The sequence below is a fragment of the Leptodactylus fuscus genome, chromosome 3 (assembly GCF_031893055.1).
Source record: "Leptodactylus fuscus isolate aLepFus1 chromosome 3, aLepFus1.hap2, whole genome shotgun sequence".
Lineage (NCBI taxonomy): Eukaryota > Metazoa > Chordata > Amphibia > Anura > Leptodactylidae > Leptodactylus > Leptodactylus fuscus.
This window is the reverse complement of record NC_134267.1, coordinates 191964136-191980813: the sequence shown is the minus strand read 5'-3', so window position 1 is coordinate 191980813 and position 16678 is coordinate 191964136. Positions and strand designations below refer to the sequence as shown.

Below are 16678 nucleotides of genomic sequence, written 5' to 3'. Positions count from 1 at the left end.
TACTATATAGCACATATCAGGAATGTACATAGTACATATCAGGGATGGTATAGTACTATAAGTGACCACATAACTGCTAGGTAATGCAAAAGTATTCCAAATTTATTAACATACCCAAAATTTATTGATCCCCGATATCAACCATCTAAGTAACTGAGAAGTAACTAACTACAAGATTCTTCACCTGGATTACTTACTCTAGGTTCATACTAACGCTGCCTCCACCCAACGGACCTGAACAATGGAGAGGTGGACCGCTATAACAGTGGTTACACACGAAGCTCTGCGGACCCCATTGACTACACTGGGGTCTGTTGGGTATCCTTTGTTCTTAAAGGGATCCCATCATTAAAACGCAATTTTTTGTGACGAACATGTAGGAATAGCGTTAAGAAAGGCTATTCTTCTCCTACCTTTAGATGTCTTCTAGCGCCACCGTTTGGTAGAAATCCCGGTTTTCGTCGGTATGCAAATGCAAACTGTGTAAGCGGCCATTTTACTTGTTTCGCGCAGACATGTGCAGTTGGCTCTCCCCGAGGCCTAGAAGTTTGACCCCCAGTGCCGGAAGAAGTCACGTGAAGAGGCCGTTCCTGAAGAAGATGTAGGCGGCGCTGGAGTGTTCTCTCGCAGCATTGGGGACGCCCCCAGTGATTTTTGAGCGCTGGGGCCCGTCTCCAGTGCTGCGAGAGAACTCATTTGCATACCGACGAAAGTTAGGAGAAGAATAGCCTTTCTAAGGCTAAGGCCCCATGGGCCGTAATCGCAGCGCAAAAGCGCTGCAGAAAGAACTGCGGCGTGAACGCAGAAAGTACAAAGAGTTTTCCTCTGCGGACTTTCTCTTAACATTATATCTACAGGAAAGCCACCGGCGTTTAAGTAGATATAATTGACATGCTGCGATCTTTTCCGCAAAGTGAGCATGGGATTCATATGAATCCCATCCACTTTGCCTGCACCGTACAAAGCATCAATTTTTCCCGCAGCGTCTCCACTGCGGGCAAATCGCGGCGTTTACGTCCCGTGGGGCCCCGGCCTTAAGGCTATTCCTACGTGTTCGTCACAAAAAATTGCATTTTAATGATAAGATCGCTTTAAACAAAAACCGCCAGAGGAAAACGCCTTTAACCTTCGCGGATTATAGGTGGACTAGGTAACGGAGTCTCCAACAGAGAGTACAGCACAGATGTGAAAACAGCTTTACAGGTAGCTCAAGTAGCTGGTAGCACTCTGTTGGTACCTAATAAATCATCACACAATAACCAGGAGATGACTCCATATTTATTATTTTATGTACATAATGTTACTATATATACGGTTTAGTTGTGTAATTTTTTTTTATTATTATTTTATCTTTTTTGTTTGATAAACCTTCAAGCTACATCCTTCCCTTTGATCTAGTCTTACTCTTACATGGAAATAAACTAGCTCTTGACCTTAAAGTCCCTACAGTTCCACATAACCTTGGTGCAAAGGTTGCCCATGCATTTAGCTAGTGCCAGAAACAAGAAGTAGTGCTATTTCTTTGGTAGGAATATGCAGGATTTCCAGAGAAAAATCTAGAGCATTAAGCACATAGACCGCCTCCATCCATCACCCACAGCAAAGAAACTGGAGCTTTACAATTTACACCACCCACACACACCAATGTAAAACGCAGTCGCCCAGCAGGTACACAAACTGGCTCCAAACGCTACAATAGCAATTTTTGTGTTTTTAATACCATCTGCAACACAGTGATCCCTCCTTATTAGATAGAATATTTTATTTGTTCTTACTATGTCATTCTTCTTATTTTTTTTGCTTTTTATAACTCTGATCACACGGCCCCTTTGATGGGTTTAATGTGTGATTTATGTCACATTTGCTGCGTGTTTGCACTTTTTTGTTACTGCCATCACCCATATAATGTCGAGAACATATACTGCTACATTAAGGGCGGTTCACACTTGCGTCCGGTGTCCGGTTTCTGCATTCAGTCAGGTTTCTGTCTTCAGCCCCAGCAAAACTGAACAAGGGACAGAAACCCAGCAGTCAGTTTTAAAACACATTCACTTGAATGGGTTTGTAAAGGTGACTGCCCGTGTCCGCCTGCGGCCTGTCTGTGGGGAAACCGCTTTTTTTTTAGCCAGACACAAAGTTGGACATGCAGGAGGGGAAGGGGGGAAGAGACTCCTTCATAAATGGCTGACGGCCATGATGTCAGGCAGAAGAAGTAAAGAGCCTCTAATTCAATAAAAGGCTAGTGATTGACTTCCTATGAAAGTAAATATGTAACAAACTATACATCTAATTAATTATACAATAAAATTCTATAATAAGTAATCATTTATTTTTACTTTGAAGAAGAAAATCAGTAACTTTTGTCTGACTCTACTCAAACTTGGCCACATTCTGATTCCACATCCCTGAAATATAGGCTTACTATCTGGTACCTGCGACTTTGTCTGCGGTGATTGTAGAAGTGGGTAAATACAGGCGCGGGTAAGGTTTTCGTACTGTGTATAAGGTATGGGATATGAAATGTAACTGTGTATCTTGTTTTTGCTGTAATCCAGAGAACACATGAGACTTTTGTGTTGAAGTTTATTAGTATTTCAGCTGCTATACGGTGTTGTGAGAAACTGTACATAGTGTCTTTGGGACAGAGGTATTTCAAGTTAATATACTTGGATATACGACATTGTATGATTTGTTATTTTCCACCAGTACATGTAAGTTTTGGGCACAGGATACTCTTGAGCAAGCAACATACAGTTGTCCATGTGAGAAGCCTGGTGTGGCCAAATGTATTCCTGCTACTTTCAGCGTTTGTCCTTGGGATTTATTAATGGTCATTGTAAAAGCCAATTTAAGGGGAAATTGTAGTCGTGTGAATTGAAATGGGAAATTATTTGGTATAATTGGAATGCGTGGGATTAAAGGGGTTGTCCCGTCACAAGGATCCTATCTATAATGCTTGTAAATGTGAATGTAAGACTTTTCCTAAATACAATGCCTCAGCAAAACTGCTTTGTTTGGCCACTATCTTACTTTATTCATTTTTTTGTGGCCACAGCCCTGACCTAGTTGCTCATGAGTCAGGGGAGTTTACCCTTTGGGGGACAGGTGAAGCCAGCAACATTGCTATGCTTCTGCCCTGCATGAAGCAAGCAGCGGCAGAAGCGATGCTGCTATTCCGGGGCAGGGGACGGAGGAGCGGAATAACAGCATCGCTTCTGCCGCTGCTTGCTTCATGCAGGGCAGAAGCATAGCAATGTTGCTGCTTCACCTGTGCCGGTATCTAACTCCCCGGCATCCGCTGTAATAGGCGGATGCTGGGGACTGTTAGACGACGGCACAGGCACATCGCTATGCTTCTGCCCTGCATGAAGACAGCAGCGGCAGAAGCAATGCTGTTATTCCGCTCCAGGGTCACATATGCAAAGCCAAGCGGCGAGATGCCGCCGGCCCTGCGTGCGCGCTCATACACCAGTCTAGCCTTCACAATGCTAATACAGACCCGCAGGGTGTCGGTCCCGCCCACCAATGACGAGACAAAGCCGGAAGACAGAAGATTTTAGAGGAACGAAGACGGGTAAGTATGCGACGTGGGAATACCCCTTTAACACACTGTCACCTTTAGCTGCTCCTGTAAGAATAGTGGCTTCAATGATATTTGTTCCTACAGTGTTTCCCCGAAAATAGGACGTACCCCGAAAGTAAGGCATGGCAGATATTTTGCTGCCTTGCCTAATATAAGGCGCTCCCCCGAAAGTAAGACGTAGTGAATAGAAATGAAGGGAAGTAGCCGGCAAGCGGGGGGTTAATCGGCCTGCCGGGCGCTTCCATTCATTTCTATGGGAGCGTGTGTGGGCACCGACTGGAGGCATTAGCGCTGGATATACCAGGCGGCTATGGCGGCCGCCCGACTCCCGGGTGGCCGGCATAGTTAAACACCCGGCATCCGACCGTGGGCATTAACTTTATCTGCTCTATGCAGCCTGCAAAAGAAATGACGATTTTTTTGCAATGCAATGCAGTTGCAAAGGTCTGATCACTAATGCATTGCATTGCATTAGTGATCAGACCTTTGCAATTGCATTGCAAAAAATCGTCATTTCTTTTGAAGGCAGGTTGCCTGTCTGTAATGTATTACAGGGGGTTAATAAATGCAAAAAACATATATATATATATATATATATATATATATATATATATATATATATATATATATATATATATATCAATAAAAGTATTATCAATAAAAGTATTAAAAATTCAAATCAACCCATTTCCCTAGAACACATATAAAAGTATGTAAATACTGTGAAACACATACCGTACATGTTAGGTATCCCTGTGTCCAAAATCGCCTGCTCTACAAATCTATAAAAATATTTTTATACTGTACAGTATTTAATAAATGTTAATTTTTATATTTAGCAATATATGTGAATTCTTCTTTGAAAAAAATAAGACACCCCCTGAAAATAAGACATGGCACATCTTTGGGAGCTAAAATTAATATAAGACACTGTCTTAATTTCGGGGAAACAGGGTAGTAGTGTGACACGTAGCCTCGTGCCATTACACAATCGGGGTGCATCAAGATCACGCATGAGTAGAACAGGGACGCCAATCTTGAGTTCTAGTTTATGTGAAGGGACACCGGGTAATTCTAAGGTGGGCAGTAAGGCAGATTGGTGACATTATTATCAACCGTTACGTGTCAGTTGTGTCTTGAAAGGGTACATCGGAGTATACAGGCCAGAAGTAGTCCCAATGCAAACATGCTATCGGAACTTACCAGTGTCGTTGGTGTGGAGACCTAGGGAAGGTGGATGGATCGTGAAGACGAAACAGCAGTGAGGTGAGGGTGCCGTCGGGGAGTGTGGCAGGCTGGCGAGAGTAGTTCGGGTGCTGTGGCCTACGGTGGAGGCGCAAAATGGAAACACGCTGGAAACACGTTCTGTAGGTGGCTAAGATGCAAATGCTCCTGGCAACACAGTGGAGTGGCTGGGTGGGCGGTGTCGCAGATCGTCAGAGCGGTGGGGGTCAGCAAACATGGCTGCTCAATAGGGTTAAAGAGGTAGCCTCCTGGAGTATCGTTAAGGTGAGGGTGAAAGTGGTAAAGTATATGTAAATGTGATTGTGTGGGGTTAGGGGCTAGGCTGTAGAGGGTAATAGGAATTTTGTGGCTTGCTATGGTCCAAAGTGTGTGAGGTTGCAGAGATGGTGATGTGAGTTTGGGTTTTGTGGGGGTCCTGGGAAAAACGTATGTGCGCTATTGTGACGAAAAGTAGCCTAAAGCGCAATCCTGTGTAGTAACTATGTTTGTGGAAAATTTCAGCCAAATCGGTGGAGCGGGTTTTGCGTGACTGAGGAACAAACATCCAAACACACAAACCCACAAACATCCAAACTCACAAACTTTCACATTTTTAATATTAATAGGATGTCTGGCAGCAGCTTATTCCCCTATCCCTATTCAGAAAACTTGCACACTTGGACAAGACAAGCAGTCTTCTGCCATGGTTTTTACTAGGTGATAAGCCTCAGAAGAACAGGACTATCAGCACCGCAACTTCAATGGCCGAATCAGCTGCAGAATCTGTGGCAAGATTGAGCGGGATGCTTCTTTATTCAGTTCTAAAAAAGAAGCAATCAGCAATATCTTCCACTGAAAACAATGGGAGGCAGAATGTGGTCAGAATGTGAAGCGTCAAAATCAACTCCAAATTATGTGTGAAAATACCATAATGTGAATTGCCACCTTTAAGCATAAAGAAGATGACAGAATGCTGTGCCATGAATAGACCTGCTAATCTTCTCTGCACATATGATACTGGTATACAACATGTCTGATCTCTCTTTCAGGGGGCAAGTTAGGAGAGCCCTATACACATTAGATAGTTGGTTAGTTTTGCGGACGTACACTTACAGTGTACAGGCACCTGTAGATTACTCTGCTTTACAGAAAAGTTTGTGACGTTACAGTTTACGCTAAGTTCACACTAATGTTTGGCGCTCTGTGGCTCTAGTCTGCATGGGGAACCGAAAGACAGAGAGCCTCTCCGCTTACAAATCAGTTACCTGCGGACCCTATGGATTACTCTCCTTGTAGGACTTCTCATTGCCAATTTTAGGTAGAATCTGTAGTGGAGTCTCCTAAGGCGACTCCAATGCGGATGTGAACCTAGCCTTATAGGAGTTTTCATCTTTCCTATACCAACTGGCATGTCTGCATAGATATACTGTGATAGATACTCTGCCCTTGTACATTATAGTATCAGAACGATTTGCTATTCAGGAGCTTCAGAAACCACAATGGCAGCCACATGGGTTCTCAGGAAGTGATGTATGATTTAAAGGAACTTTTCATAAACAAGACTTTCACTAACACAGATAAATGTCTGATTGTAAGGGTTTTGTAACAGGGCGTCCCTAAATTCTCTATGTGATAAGAGTGGTTGGCATTCTCTGTGACCACTCCATTTACCTCTATGTAACTGACAAAGTGTTGTTTCAGCAACATCCGTCCCACCAATTACCGTCCCACTCACTCATTATCTACAGACCCCCACCTATCAGTCACTTATTCCTCTGGATGAGTGAAAGTGAAGTATTTTTCAATATATAAAATTTATGTACAGACTGAAAAGACTTATGCTAAGTTCACACCTGCATTTGGGTCTCCGTTCTGTGGTTTCCATCTTCTGCATGCAAGAAGACGGAAACCACAGACTGGGTCCGACCGTGAGCGGCGGTGAGCGATTTATGCTCTCCGCCGCAAAACCGTTTTTTTTTTAAACCGGACACAGAGTACTGCATGTCCGACTCCGTGTCCGGATTAAAAAAAAACGGTTTTGCGGCGGAGAGCATAAAACGCTCACCGCCGCTCACGGCCGGACAGCTTTCAAACCCATTCAAATTAATGGGTATGAATGAGTCCTGCAGGTTTCCGTCTCCTGCCTCTGTTTTGTGCAGGAAACGGAAACCTGCGGAACGGAGACCAGGCGCAGATGTGAATGAGCCCTAAAAAGATAACTTTCGGTCAGGTTTCACCGCCTATCATATAGTACCTTTGCAGTCTTGGCATAGTAGAGAGTTCGACCCCGCAGTTTGAAGTAGCGTCTTCTCCATCGCTGAAATGAACTTGTTTGCTTTTGTAGGTGACCTTCTTTCACAATAGCCTATAAAAGTCAAGGAGACATGGTAAGAACTCAACATTCACTGTATTTTCGACTCGCCCCTATAGAATCTGATATTAGCGGGGCAACACGGTGGCTCAGTGTTTAGCACTGCAGCCTTGCAGTGCTGGAGTCCTGGGTTCGAATCCTGCCAAGGACAACATCTACAAGGATTTTATATGTTTCCTGGGTCTGGGTCTAGACCTGGTTTTGTGTAATATACTGATGTGTTACTTGGTTCTGTGTAATATACTGATGTGATACCTGGTTCTGTGTAATATACTGATGTGATCCCTGGTTCTGTGTAATATACTGATGTGATACCTGGTTCTGTGTAATATACTGATGTGGTCCCTGGTTCTGTGTAATATACTGATGTGATACCTGGTTCTGTGTAATATACTGATGTGATACCTGGTTCTGTGTAATATACTGATGTGGTCCCTGGTCCTGTGTAATATACTGATGTAATACCTGGTTCTGTGTAATATACTGATGTGATACCTGGTTCTGTGTAATATACTGATGTGATACCTGGTTCTGTGTAACATACTGATGTGATACCTGGTTCTGTGTAATATACTGATGTGATACACGGTTCTGTGTAATATTCTGATGTGGTCCCTGGTTCTGTGTAATATACTGATGTGATACCTGGTTCTGTGTAATATACTGATGTGATACACGGTTCTGTGTAATATACTGATGTGATACCTTGTTGTATGTGATATGCTAGACTATTTTCTGTGCAAATTTGTATGGTCGCTCAGAGGTTTTACAGTATATACAAATCACCCTGCAAGTGCTGCAGGGGCTGACAGATGACGCAGACAGAAGATAAAAATGTCAATAATGTCTAAAGGGGAGGCACAGGACAACAATTCGGAGAAGGGCAGGAGTACTTGCAGATGTCTGAAGCAAATCAGGCCCACCCCTGTACATGCAGGTATGTTTCTGCTCTTATTAAAGACCTCTACATGGCATTTTTGGCATGGGAAGCATTTAGGATCTGAAAGACTCCCTTTAAAGGTTTCTTGCCCATCTCAGAAGTTTATGACTTGGTCTTTACTTTAATACAACCACCCGCAGATATGCCAGAAAAGTCTAGCTGGATATACACCTTTAATTTAAAATGTAGCTCCACCTTTGAGACACCACCTTGAGACGTGCATCATCAGCAGTTACCTAATATACATCTATTACTTGGATCACTCTACAAGTCGGCAAAAGATCAACCCAGCTGCAGGCAGTTCTGTAGATTATGGCAACTACTTTTTTACTGTAAACTGGCACAGTGCCAGCAGTGACTGTACTGTAACCCCAACAAAAATCTTTCAAGTCTTGGTTCACACTATATTCATTGTGCTTGCTCAGCATATATGGCAGAAATGTTCCTAGTGCATATAGCAAGTACATTCAGCCTACAATTGGTTGGACATAAGCCAGAAGAGTGTCTTTAAGGCATGCATCTGGCCAGAAAGCATCGGCATACCAGTACATGCTTTATAATGTGAAATGTAGTCAGCTACATGCAACTTATTTTTAATAATTTAAAAGCAGCAATACCTCCATTGGGGTTGGGGGGGTTGGTAGGAGAGAGTAGATTATGAAAAAAGGGGGAAGTGGTAAACATTAGAGATAAGCAAACAGTAAAATGTTCAAGATTCGATATTCGTTTCGAGTAGCCCCTCAATATTCGACTACTCGAATCGAATATCGAACCCTATTATATGGGGGGAAAATGCTCATTTCAGGGGTAGGCAACATTCGATTAAATTATACTTACTAAGTCCACGAGTGAGGGTCGGGCTGGATCCTCCAAGAAGTCTTCTCCGTGCAGCGTCCCCGCGGCATCTTCCAGCTCTGAATTCACTCTGCCAGGCATCGCAGCGGGCATGCGCAGTCGGCTCTGCCCAGGCCCGATGCCTGGCAGAGTGAATTCAGAGCCGGAAGACACCGCAGGGAAGCTGTACGGAGAAGACTTCTAAAGGTAGGAGAAGAACCAGCATTGATTTGCCAACTGTATAGCATTCGGCCAATCAATGCTGGTTCTGCATCAAACTTTTCCATTCGAACAGCGAGTGGTACTCGATCGAGTACGAGTATTTCAAATACCGTAGTATTCGATCGAATACCTACTCGATCGAATACTACTCGCTCATCTCTATGGATGACCCCTTGAATATTTGAGAACTTAGATCAGATTATCCTACGGTTGTCTGTCAGCTGTCAAACCCTATCGATGACCTATCCTAAAAATAAGCCATGAATAGTAAAAACTGGATGTGCCATTCATTATGTGAAAAACTAATAAGACATTTAGTGAGTTTTTCAGGGAAAGTTCATTGTAACCTGACAAAAAATTGTATTGCTAAGTAGAGGGGGGGGGATTGGCTAGCAGGCATAATATATGGTAAAACCAGAAAGCTGGTCTGGATAAGGGGGTGGTCTTCTCATGGAGAGATTTCGTGGCACGTTATTCTGCAAGTCGTGCTGTAGAGATAGAGAAACAGACTTATTTTATATGTCATCCGCTGCCCGTCCCCGCCATATCCGCCATGTGCCGCTCAGTACTAGACTCCTCACTTGGCTGTCCAAGACAACAGCTTTTCTCGTATGTCCCCAACAGTCTGTCCGGCGGCAACAACAAACATGGTCCTCAGGACGACTATGACAGCAAACAATCCCGTCCTAAATGCCCTAACAACAAACATCCTCTGCCTGACAACACCCACTCACTGCCTGTTCCTGACAACACTTTCTCCTTAGCTTTTTCTGTCAGAATTCATTCACTGTCTGTTCCTGACAACACCCACTCACTGCCTGCTGCTGCCAACCCCTCGCAACGCTCCACATCCCCATCCACCTGGCTTATGTGATCAGCTTCTGTCACAGATCTATCTCAAGTCTCTCGCTGTTCTTGCGCGTCTCACAAGTGTCTCCCGGTGACTTGTCCCTGTCGTGTCCTCCCGGCCTCCGCACGCCTCTGTATTCCATCTTCACATGACACTTACCATTCTTGAAGTAATGCACATCCCGCGGTACATTTCCCAGGACATATTTTAAGCTAATGAAGTAAACAAATGACATTGACGACGGTCTCTGAGCTCCTCGTATGTTCCTTCCTCTATTTAGATAAGTGCTGTGAGTTCACACACGAGACTGCTGTACTCGGTATTACACGTTCAGTCACCTACATATGGCACACAATGGCCAAAATGCATCTGGGTTTTCAAATTATTATTTTTTCCCTATACTTCATAACAACAAAACCACAAAGCACATCAGCTTAAAAAAAAAAAAAAATTAAAAAAAAATTCCAGAAAAATAGTAAAAAAAAAAACAACAAAAAATGCATCAGTCACAATCTTTCATCTTTTCTAAAGCCGCCTATATACACCGTGATGTATCCCTTGTACTAGTATTTCTGAATAAAGGGCAAATCTGAGCACATTAAAGGGGCTGTATAGCAAAAAGTGATTTTAAGAATTTCAACAGAATGGGTTAAAAAAATAAAATAACCATTGCTCATTCTATTACTGCTGTCATTTCCACATATCCCAGGTTCTCCGCTGGTCTCCATTTTCTGATTCACCCTTGTAACGCAGGTCAACGTTGCGGCCAATGAGTGGCCATTTCCTGCGCTAGCGGCGCTTTTGTCTCTGCATTTTTCAAGCGGAGAGGGGAATAAAATTCCCGTACGGGGAGCCAATGCTGGTGTGAACCCAGCCTAAGAAGTAGCGAGCAGCAGGGAACCTGGGAAAGGACAGTTGCGGGGTATTACAGAAGAGTCTCTGTCTATTAGAAAACATACTAAGGGGGGCCCGTGTCCGCTCTGTGTCATTCCGCCGTGTTTCTATTCTCAGCCTTGAGAAACTGGACATGGGATGGCTTCCCAGCAATCAGCTTTAAAACCATTCATTTGAATGGGTTTTTAAAGGTAACCGCCGGTGTCCACCCACAGCCTCTCCGCAGGGAAACCATTTTTTTCGGCTGGACATGCAGAACTCTGTGTCCGGCCAAACAAAACGGTTTCCCCATGGAGAGACCGCAGGCGAACAACAGCGGTTACCTTTAAAAACCCATTCAAAGAAATGGGTTTTAAAGCTGACCACCGGGAAGCCGTCCCATGTCCAGTTTCACCGGGGGTGAGGACGGAAAACTGACTGGCACAGGGCGGACACGGGCGCAAGTGTGAACACCCTCTTATTGGATGTTCACATTGTAACGTTAAAATAATCACGTCATGCATAGTACAATATTTATGGTCTGACCGCAACAACAATTTTCCGCCAGATAATTTCCGCTTTGTTCGTATCTGTGTCAGAGGCTTCATCAGGATGAATGGACAGACAGACAGAATTGAAGTATACATAAAGTTATCTGTCTCTCCGGATTTTATTTTAGATTGCAGACTTACAGTAAGGGAATGACTCCAGATGAGCGTCACCCACCTACCTTCTACTCAAGTCAGAAGTGTGAACCATTTGCTGCAAAAATCTGTTCTTTTATCTCAAGCTGATAAAACAAGAAACTTTTCCCAATCTGTTGTTTTTATATTCAGAGAATATTAAGACAAGCGGCATACAGGGCAGAGTGTAATACTAGGGCTCTATGGCTTAGGCCCTTTTCACATGATCGTGTTTTCATCATATACACTATATTTATAGGGTCAATAAAACTAATGTTAACCTATGGGGGTTTGCATAAGCTTGTATAAAATTGGTAGACATTTGTAAAAATTTGCCTCCCCAATGGGTCAGTTTTTAACTGTTAGACATTGACGCCAGCCAACAAATGTTGGACGTGTATGGCTAGCTTATGGGTGCCAAAGATGTACAGAAATGAGTAGTTTCTATAACACTCCTCATCTCCTCCTGCACAGTGTGTTGAACATCACTTTGCCAAAGTTGTCTCCTTGTTATCTATTGAATGACATGTAGTCACGCCCTTGATAAGAGGTTCTTAAGCAGCTGTAATGCGGATTATATTGGTCTTTGGTCCCGTGGCTGAAAACAAAACATGCACCTCAGATGCTTCGTATTCCTTCAATACCAGTCAATCTGCCCTTACTTGTCATAAAGAGATTCTTTAGCAATGTATATAATTAGCAATATAGTAACGTCCTGATGTAAATTATAAAGGATATTAGACGACACCTCCGCCAGTGTCTTTCTGCCTCAATATGGTCATGTAACCCCTTAGTGACTTGCAATGTCCCTACAATTTATAGTAGGGGCATGAGATGTCATATATCTGAACTCATTATATAAGTTCTATTCCATATTCTAAGAATAGAACAGAATCCAGACAGGCGAGCCTGAGCCACAGGTTGTCCATCTGTGCTGCGCATTAATCCTGTCCCATAGATCTAATGTGAATAATGACATGTGTCACATACAAAGACACAACGTACAACATTACTTAGACGTGAGCTGTCATTTCTTGAGACATACTTGCACTGCCCATAACATATAAAGTTCTAAAGCAATTTATTTTTTTATTTTAGAACTGTACACTGGGGGGAATTTAGTTTTCTATATATGGGTGTAATTGTAGCCAAAGATACATCACATCCCCCATTCTACAACTTCTGTGCTACTTTACCAAAAGTGGGCGGATCAGGAAAGAGGGACATGACGTACCTGGTGTAAATTATACAGGATTTCCATTTTTGTCATGGCGCAGGACACAACACCTACCGGTAACATCCAGTAGTCAATTTATTCATCCATTATAGGAGGAATAATCGAAGAAACGCACAATGCAGAGTTATAAGGAAAGCTGCTCCAGAAGGGAATACACAATGTTTTACTCTAACATCTATGCCAGCTCTTTAACAGTATAGTAGCCACAATATGTGACAGCAAACATCAGGGCCATATATCAGCATTTAGGCACTGTACAGTATAGAATTGTAAATTATTTGTTGCCATCTCATAATAATGTTGTCTAACAAATTGTAACAATGTATAATAGTATAGATCAGGTTATCTGGCCTGATAAATACATGACATGTAATTCTCAAATGCACATTTGCTGCTAACAGCCTGACGCTAGGTTCACACCTGCATTTAGGTTTCCATTGGGAGGGGGTCTGCTTGGGGATCCCCCAAACGGAAACCTAATCTGCTTAAAAAAAAAAAAAAACAGTTACCTTAAGAAACCCACAGACCCCATAGACAAGGGGTCCACATGGTTTCCACCTGAAAAGACGCTTTTCTCTCTGCATTTTTCATGCAGAGAGGGGAACGGATCACCAAACGTAGAACAAGCGCTGGTGTGAATCCATCCTGAGTGCTCCATATACGTTATCGTTTCGTTATCACCCATCAGAAACCTATAACACAATTACTGACAATACATACAGCAGTATACTCAGGTTATAAGGCACCATAAAGACGGGGGTCACACTGGGTGTTCTCTCAGCTGGTTGTCTACCAAGTACATGCCAGTGATCTACAATAGCAACATAGTGGATGAGATTTAGGGCTTATTCACATGACCATGTGTGGGCCACGTTTCCCACACTGAACACAACTGTGTGAACAGAACCCAGCATATATCAGTGAGTTATACAATGAGCTCCCGAATGGCAAATGGACAGGAACATGGCAGTGTGAATAAGCCCTTATGCACAAATCTTATCCTCGTGCTGTGAAAAAAAAAAAAAAAACTACAGCACAACCGGACCTTCAACCCACAGTTTTTCTGCCACTGACCTACAGGCATTGTTGTAGGTCGGCAACTTTCAGCCTTTGCAGAAACCCAAAGCTATAGCAGACACGCTGAAGGTTTTAGTCACAGCATGCAGATAAGATCTGTGCAATGTCATCCACACTGCTGCTACCATAGATCGCACTGGTTTGGCAGCTGGAAATTTTGTGCAGCTAAGGCCATTCCGTTCCCCTCTCCACATGAAATATGCGGAGAGAAAAGTCCCGCAAGCAGCACTTTTCTCTTTGCATTTTTTGCGCAGAAACCACACGGACCCATTATAGTCTATGGGGTCCCCCAGTTTCCTAGGGTGCTGATAGGTTTCCATTTGAGGGGTCCCCAAGTGAATCCCTGAACGCAGATGTAAACCAGGCCTAATGCTAGGTTCACACTGATCGCCGGAGAGTCAGACTGCTACAACAACGGTTATACAGTTACATTGACTATAATGGGATCGACCGGGTGTCCGTCATTTTAAAACTGAATGTAGAGGAGACTCTGACAAGCAGTGTGTAGACATCCGTGTGTATGTAGCCAGGCCATGATTAACCCACACATGGATGATGACAATGACCACGGGCTGCAAAACGGACAGTAATAGGACCTGTACCCTTTGATTTGCCCCCATACAAAGGACCACGAAAATACCAGCACGTGTATGAGGCCATAGAAATGAATGAGTCAGTAAGCTATGTAAGCCACAGCTAGCCCACTGACAATGTACACGGTCGTGTGCAGACTGCAATACCTCATTTCCTCTCTAGGTGACGCTGCAGGAGACAAGTGCAGCCACCTGAATGTAAAGGTCATACGTAGTCGCCACTGTTCCAGATGGTACAACCCCTTTAATATATTCTGACATATCCAGACACAATAGATCTTCTGACATGTCACACACTGTTGTCCTCCCCACCTTCAGCTTAAACAATAGTCAAGTTTTCCATTCGAAAAAATGGCAAACAAAAAAAGCAATAGCAAAAGCGGCACATGTGAACATAACCTTTTATGGCATGCGGATATGTCACAAGAGTATGAGTGGGGAGGGGGTCTCAGTCCTGAGTGACACTTCAATTAAATGAATGGGGGTGGACAGAAACCACACAATAAATGAATAGTGACCTAGTAATGGCATATAAGCCTGAATAGCTATGCAGTATCTACATCTGGCCCCTAAGTAATGCTCTATCTAGTCATGAACAAGGAGGATCAGGATGAACAGTACTACTACCCACAGTCACACTGAAGAACGGTTGCGAGAACATGGAATAAATGAATGACAAGGGTTCTTAGAATAAAACCTGATCATGATCAGTAGCAATGCTGTGCTAAGAATGAAATCTCACTAATATTAACCACACAATTCAATCAGAGCATTGGATCATTTACTTGGTACAGTCAGACTGCAGTGTACAACGCCACGGAAGGTGATGGCGCTATAAAATATACAATGATGATAATGACTGTGTAGGAGGATCCACTGTAAAAAGGGTTAACTTTAGGCGCAACGAATGTGCACCATTCATCATGTGTCAGAGGAGCCGCAGCATGGTGGGCACCTGTACAGCGGGCTCAGATCTCTCCCTGACATTACATACATGTAGCAGGGCACAACATACCATGTTATTACAGTGTAACCTGGAAGACTACAACTCCCAGCATACCAAGATACCATGTGCCTGTCAGGGCATGCTGGGAGTTGTAGTTTGACAACAGCTGGCAGCCGCAGGTAGCAGAGCATAGTGCAGCGCCCCCCACAGACCTCCGTGTGGTCTCTGTATGTGACATATGGCTGTCTCGGTCACCCCCCGGCTGTCTCCTGCTCTCTGCCCTTGTCCCCTGGAGTTCCTATGGGCACTTCTCCCCCTGCCTGTGCGGCCTCTCTCCTGTGTGTCCCCAGTCTCGCCTCCAGCCAGTGTCCGCCGTCTGTCTCTTCTCCCATCACCGCCGCCTCTTACCTTCCTCCTGATCTGGCCTGATGTAGACACTTTCCTGCGCAGCTTCTGTGGCTCAGGCTCCGGCTCGCTATCTGATGAATCCTCGGCCGGGACCCCGGGAGCCGTCGCAGCCAGGGAGGCCGCCATCACTACCAAAAGCCGGGAACATGGACGCAGGGCCAGCTACAGGGGACCGGGATCATCCAGCCAACTGCAGCGCTCGGTGAGGACCTGCTGACGTCAGAGGTCACATGACACTCCGGAGTCACGTGACTCGGAAGCAGAGGCTGGCTTGTAAGAAAGTCATTCACTTGGGGAGCAGAGAGTGCGGGGCGAGGAGGCGGATGGGGGGCATAGGGTGAGGGGCGAGGAGGTAGATGAAGAGCAGAGGGGCGAGAAGGTAGATGGGGAGCAGAGGGTGAGGGGCGAGGAGGCAGATGAGGGGCAGATGGTAGAGGGTGAGGAGGTAGATGAGGGGCAGAGGGTGAGGGGAGAGGAGGTAGATGGGGAGCAGAGGGTGAGGGGCGAGGAGGTAGATGGGGAGCAGAGGGTGAGGGGCGAGGAGGCAGATGAGGGGCAGATGGTGAACGGTGAGGAGGTGGATGGGGGGGCAGAGGGTGAGGGGCGAGGAGGTAGATGGGGGGCAGAGGGTGAGGGGCGAGGAGGTAGATGGGGGGCAGAGGGTGAGGGGCGAGGAGGTAGATGGGGGGCAGAGAGTGAGGGGCGAGGAGGCAGATGGGGGGGCAGAGGGTGACGGGCGAGGAGGTAGATGAAGAGCAGAGGGGCGAGAAGGTAGATGGGGAGCAGGGGGCGAGGAGGCAGATGGTGAACGGTGAGGAGGTAGATGGGGGGCAGAGG

The 16678-nt window shown here is 44.7% G+C and overlaps 1 protein-coding gene across 2 annotated transcripts in view; it reads right to left on the bottom strand.

The window, feature by feature from the left end:
* DGKD (diacylglycerol kinase delta) overlaps positions 1-16041 on the bottom strand; it is a 66725-nt gene extending 50684 nt beyond the window's left edge. For both annotated transcript variants that reach the window (XM_075268949.1, XM_075268950.1), the window contains exons 1-2: positions 15842-16041; positions 7062-7172 (exon numbers count right to left, since the gene is read on the bottom strand). In XM_075268949.1, coding sequence (XP_075125050.1) covers positions 7062-7172; positions 15842-15967 — 237 coding nt within the window. In that variant the 5' untranslated portion in view covers positions 15968-16041. The remainder of the gene's footprint in view (positions 1-7061; positions 7173-15841) is intronic.
* Between the last annotated feature and the right edge of the window lie 637 nt (positions 16042-16678).